Genomic DNA, 6,315 nt, shown 5'->3' on the forward strand with positions numbered 1-6,315 from the left:
TGAAAGAAGTAGCAAGGTTGAGGTTTTCTGAGTAGAAACCTGCAGCAACCCCAGTGTTTATTTTCGAGCTATCAGTGAAGATGGCGATAGCTGACTCATTTGAGAAAGGTACATGGAGTATTAAGTTTTTGACGTTTAATTTGGCAAAGCAAAAACAACAACAATTTCCAAGAGAATTTTTTTTAAAACAACAATTTCAATAGGGTAGCTGTCAAAAACTTAGGAAGCCATATTTTTTTTTTCTTTCATCTGACAGTTTTCGATACAGATACAGACTTTTTTCTAATGATCATACCTTCTCTTTTTATACCATGTACGTGCTGTGCGGCGCTCGTCCCTTGATACGATTCGAGCCCGAAAAAGTGTTTCCGTTTCGAATCACTATTGTTCCACTTAATGTGTTCATACCTTAATAGATTGAGGAGCGAAATAACATGAACACGCCTTATCCACTTTCCATGACATAACTTGTCACTTTTGCTGTCAAATATTTTTCCAAAGTGTCATCTCGTTTTGTGCTGTCAGCGTCAGCATACGGCGTTTTCTTCGCCTTTAAAATATAATCGAAATAATTGCAATAAGTTGAAAACATTTTTTATTCTTCATGAATTTTGTAATTTACTGATAAATAAGTTTCAAAATAAACCACCACAATGGGTATTCTAGAAAAGATTTCAGAAATCGAAAAAGAAATTGCAAGAACTCAAAAAAATAAAGGCAAGTCAACCATTCTCCCTGTGCTCCTTCCCTTTTTGCTAATAGGTTAACTTGTATCAAGAATCATTTTTTTTGTCTCTATTCTTGCTATATCTACAGCTACTGAATACCATTTGGGTTTGTTGAAAGCAAAGTTAGCAAAATATCGCTCTCAGTTGTTGGAGCCATCCAAAAAAGGCGAGAAAGGTGATGGATTCGATGTCCTTAAAAGCGGAGATGCTCGCGTGGCTCTCATTGGATTTCCTTCTGTGGGTAAATCCACACTTCTTTCGACACTGACCAAAACTGAATCTGAGGCAGCCAACTATGAGTTCACAACGCTCACATGTATTCCCGGTGTTATCGAATATAAGGGCGCAAATATACAACTTTTAGATTTGCCTGGAATTATTGAAGGCGCCGCTCAGGTTTTTATTTAAAGACTCACATTGATTGGGTTTAATCCTTTTAAATTCTAGGGCAAAGGTAGAGGTAGACAAGTTATCGCTGTTGCGCGTACTGCCGATTTAGTTGTTATGATGTTGGACGCCACCAAGCCAAATGTCCATCGTGATCTTCTGGAAAGAGAATTGGAGTCTGTCGGAATCCGATTGAACAAACGAAAACCCAATATTTACTATAAAGTAAAGAAAGGCGGTGGTTTGAGCTTTAACGCAACATGTGCCCTCACACGTTGCAATGAAAAAATGGTCCAAACAATTCTGCATTCTTTTAAAATTTTCAATGCCGAAGTGCTGTTTCGTGAAGACTGCACTGAGGATGAATTTATCGATGTAGTTACGGCTAATCGGGTTTACTTGCCTTGTTTGTATGTGTACAACAAGATCGATCAGATTTCAATTGAAGAAGTGGATCGGTTGGCTCGAGAAGCTAACTCAATAGTGGTCAGTTGTAACATGCAATTAAATCTGGATTACTTGCTGGAATCCCTTTGGGAGGCATTGCAGCTGATTCGGGTGTACACTAAGAAACCAGGCGCACCTCCAGATTTTGATGATGGCCTTATTTTACGAAAGGTGAGATATTTTTTTTAATGAAATAACACATTTTTTACTTTTGGACACGAATTATGTAGAAAAGAGTTTTAAGTTATAAAAATAACTTCAAGTTATGGGAAAAAAAAATTTTAGTATTGAAAATACTCATAGGAGGTAAGATTTTTTTTAATAAAAGATTTACTACTAAATATTGTTATTTTCTGAAATTATAAAAGATTTGACTTTCCTGATTTCACAAAAAAATTAGTACGTAGCATTTCATACGTAATCCATGAATGTTTACTCATATTTTAAATTACTGATTGACGAAAATAGTAAAAATATTGAAACTTTGAAGCCGTTTTTTTCAAAACTACAATTTTGCAGATTCGTGGTTTTGGCTTTGTGCCCACGATATAAAAACAAATAAGGCATCAGTCAATTTTGTATTGAAATCCATAACCCTGACAAGTAGTTTTCAATGTGTTTTTTTTTTTTTAACTTTTTTCCCAAATTTTTACTTTGAAATCGATTATTTCGAAAAAGAATTGTTGAAAAAACTTGATTCCAAAATTAAAATTAAGTTTTTGGTTCCGGTTTTTAAAAAGGTTCTTACGTCCTAGTTGTTTTAATTTTTTTTTTGATTTTATAATTATATATTTTATATATGTACCTATAATAAAAAAAAAATTAAGTCCTGAAACTCTTTATATTTTTGTTCAAATCGATTTATAGTACAGTCTGCATGTTATTGTAACTTGAATTATAAAGTATAAAAGTACCTACCTATTTGCATATTCTCTCTCCTAACGTTTCTCACCACATGTTTACACCGCCGCCGTTCGTGATATACATACGTCGAGCTGTAGCAAATTGTATGTATTCTAGATCTCTTGGTACCCGGATATTCGAAATCAAGAGCTCTAATATTGTATTTGTTACCTTCAGTAACGAGTAACGAAACGTTAATTTCTAAACAGTATCGTTACTCGTATGCTGGTAATGAAGTAATGAAACATAACATTTTAAGGGTCCCAAAAAACCCTTTAGTTTTCGCAGATTATAAAAAAATGGAAATTCACAAATTAAATTGTTTATTAAACTTTTCGCGTCGATACGCACGTCATAATACAGTGTAAAGAAATTATTTTTCGTCTGTCCTTGCTGCGTTTGCTTGTTTTTTTTTTTTACTAGGTAGCTATTTACTTAAACTTCGAACCATATTCAAATTGTAGTAGTATCTTTATATTCACAACATTGTAGGAATTCACCTTTTACCTTGAATAACTATTGAAATAATAAGTTTTGCGAAAAATCGTTTGAGGTCTTTTTTGTAAAAGTCCTATGGAAAATGCTTAAAAAATACTTTCTGCATGACGTTTAGTTGACGATGAAACAATTTAATTTGTCCCATGTAATTTGTATGGAAAATTCAAAATCCGAACTCCCAAATATTTGTCTAAAGAGCTAATATTTTAGCACGATCATATTTTAGAGATGTCGTGATGATTTGTTAATGTTCTTCAAAAAATACAAACAAATTTTTTTCTAAAACAAGTCTGCATATCGCACATTGAGGAAGATAGTATCACAACTCAAAGAGTGTCGATTTAAAATTAAGTCGATATTCGAGTTCGGAAGGTCAAGTTTATCTGTTTTATGTATGTAAGAATTTAGTTTTATGATTTTATTTTAATCGTGTTTTTTTGAGTTGTGACTTGTGACACTATCTTTCTCAACGAGCGATATATTCCTAAAAAACGAATACAAAATAATAAAAAAAATACAAATTATTTTAATGTTAAGTGGAGCGATTGAATATATGTAATTCAATTTTAAAGTTCAAGTGACCTCAACTTCAAAACATCGACCAAATTAAAGCATCTTAGTAAGGGTATGACAGATATAACTGATGAGCCCACTGTCGCACCTGGGCGAAACGCTTTGGAGTTGATGTTACTTGAACTTTAAAATTGAATTATATTCCTAAAAAATGTAAACATGTTTCTTCAAAAAAAAAAGTTTTCCAATAGTGTTTTTCTAGCTGTGTTCCTTTGGCTTAAAGTATCTACTGCTAAGTACTTCTGGTTGTATTCAACTCCATTTCTTCTATAGAAAAAATGTCTTTGAATGGATTCAGAAGTACTAAAAAGTACTTTGCTTAGCCCAAAGGAACACAGCCTCTATAATCAACTTTCTCGATTTGTATACTCTACTTATGAAACAAAAAACTCAATATCTATTTATTTTTAATTTCAGGGAGTAAGCGTTGAGCACGTTTGCCACTCAATTCATCGGACACTAGCAGCTCAATTCAAATATGCATTAGTTTGGGGCACTTCCACGAAATACTCACCACAAAGAGTTGGCATCGGTCACATAATGCAAGACGAAGATGTCATTCAAGTTGTAAAGAAATAATATACCTACATATACGAAGTGTTACGAACTCGCAAACGCCAGTCTTCGATAAAAGCTGAAAAAAATGTCGTTGTCGTTTCCTTTTTTTTTATAAATATATATAAACCATTTCCACATTTCATAGCTTAGCAATGAACAGATGTTGTTTCTTTTTAAAATTGAAGATTGTTCGAAGATTCTGTTATTGCCTCAAACAAAAATAAATAAAAAACGAAACAATTACTGAAAAACAAGATGAATTTTTTATTTTATTTCGAAATAAATTTACAACAAAAAAAAAGGGTTCTGTTTTTTTTTTTATTAGGTTTTTCCAGTTTGTCCAGTTGTTGATGCTCCCATACTGGACATGGTCTTGCCCAAGGCACTAATGCCACCCATATTCGAGAACGGAGTCGGTCCAGATGTTATTTTCGATGTATTCATATCGGCTTCGACGCTGTCAAGCTTCGAAAAGACATTTGACGAGTCTCGCAGACGGTATTTTCTTAAATTCAGAAATTGCTCCTTGTGAACTTCGACTTTCTGATGGAGTTCGTTGAGACGTCCAGCTAAAGAAACAAAGCTTTCATTAATTTGCTTAAATCCACGTTTGAGGTCGTCCGGGGTAACAGCTTGCGGTGTGGTTAACGACCGCATGTGCTTTTCAGTAAGAGCAATTTGGTTGCGGAAGTTAATCAAGTCAGTTTCGTATTTTTGAACTAGATTTTGGAAAAGCTGAAACGGTGCAGAGTTCTCGAATTGCAGACCAGCTGGAGTGTCTTGAGTACGTTGGGCCATTTCAGCGGTTTGCATCACTCGGGAGGTCTCCTTGCGCAGCAGTTTGATTTGGCTGTAATTCGTCTCAACTGTGTTGGCAATCTCTTGCAAAGACCATTGAAACGACTGAATCTCACTGGAAACGTTTGATAGTTTGCTAGTCGATGCCCGTCCTATATCGGAACTTAGACTTTTCTGATTTTTTATGTGGGCTTTGAGTACTTCGACGGTTTTGGCAATTTCTTCGGGAACTAAAGTTTCCTTAACTTTGACATTGTCTTGCTTCGACTCACCTGACTTTGGTTGAGAAGAAGCAACATCCAAACCACCGAGACCGACGAATGGAGCTGCAGCTGGAGTTGCTGTTGATGTGGCTGGAAGAGAAGTGTTTAGATTGTTGAAAGTGGGCTTTGTGCCAAAAGCGCCAGTATTGCCGGTACCTAATCCTTTTCCGGTGGTGTTGAATCCGGTAAAAGGAGTGGCTGCAGTTGTAGTTGTACCGAAATTAAGACTTGCCGAAGTTGCTGCTGGTTTGGCAGCAAAAGAAAATGATGTACCCAAGGCGGGAGTGGCACTTGTATTTGTTGCTTGTGGTTGTGCAAGGCCAACTCCGGTTGGTGCGTTTGTGGTTGGATTACCAAAACTAAATGTCGGAGCGGCTGCCGGTTGAGTAGCTGGAGCGGCACCAAAGCCGAAACTTGTTGCTGCAGGAGCAGTAGCTGCTAATCCTGTAGATGGAGCAGTTGCACCGAAGGAGAAAGATGTTGAACCTGGTGCTGGAGCAGATGATACAGCAGCCGGGGCACCGAAACTAAATCCGCCAGTCGCTGGAGCACTTTGTCCTAAACTAATTGCACCGAAAGCAGGAGTTTGGTTTGCCGGGGCTGCAGCAGCGTTTTGTTGAGTCGCTGGTGTTCCAAAGCTGAAGGCAGTGCCTGGTGCTGCTGCACCGGTTAAATTAAAGCCAGACATTTTTTATTTGTACTATTTTTTTTCGAAATAAATCACAAAATAGAATTTTACCGCCCAAAAATTAGAAAAAAGCAAGAGCAAAAATTGTTAACTTGTTCAGCACTAGGATTTGTTTGATTTTATTTGACAGCAGATGTTATTTGACACTTGACAGCAGAAATTAGATGTGTTCATTAAGGCCGTTCTTGTCTCCGGAGTCCGGAATATTCAAACTATTTAGGTTCGTTTGGTTACTTTTAGTGTTAATAAAAATGTTCCATATTTCTTCATTCATTCGATCGAAATAAATTCAAATTTTTCATTTGAAAGTTGTTTTATGGATTAATTTTTTCATTTGAATTATTTTTTATTCGTCAGTTTATTAGTTCGAATGTTTTTTTTATTCGATAGCTTTTTAATTCGAATGGTTTTTTTTTTCATTCAGTTCCTGGGTGTGGTACAAAAAAGATATAATTTTAAAATTATTATTAAT

The 6,315-nt window shown here is 35.5% G+C and overlaps 2 protein-coding genes across 2 annotated transcripts; one reads left to right on the top strand and one right to left on the bottom strand.

The window, feature by feature from the left end:
• The first annotated feature begins 495 nt into the window (after positions 1 to 495).
• Positions 496 to 4,333, top strand: LOC129914791 (developmentally-regulated GTP-binding protein 2). The gene is made up of 4 exons (XM_055994186.1): positions 496 to 717; positions 817 to 1,124; positions 1,176 to 1,733; positions 3,954 to 4,333. The coding sequence occupies exons 1-4, from the start codon at positions 654 to 656 to the stop codon at positions 4,113 to 4,115; spliced, it is 1,092 nt and encodes a 363-aa protein (XP_055850161.1). The 5' UTR covers positions 496 to 653; the 3' UTR covers positions 4,116 to 4,333.
• Position 4,334: 1 nt separating this feature from the next.
• LOC129914790 (nuclear pore complex protein Nup58) lies at positions 4,335 to 6,020 on the bottom strand. The gene has a single exon (XM_055994185.1). The coding sequence runs from the start codon at positions 5,841 to 5,843 to the stop codon at positions 4,416 to 4,418; it is 1,428 nt and encodes a 475-aa protein (XP_055850160.1). The 5' UTR covers positions 5,844 to 6,020; the 3' UTR covers positions 4,335 to 4,415.
• Positions 6,021 to 6,315: the final 295 nt, after the last annotated feature.

This window comes from Episyrphus balteatus, chromosome 3, assembly GCF_945859705.1.
Source record: "Episyrphus balteatus chromosome 3, idEpiBalt1.1, whole genome shotgun sequence".
Classification (NCBI taxonomy): domain Eukaryota; kingdom Metazoa; phylum Arthropoda; class Insecta; order Diptera; family Syrphidae; genus Episyrphus; species Episyrphus balteatus.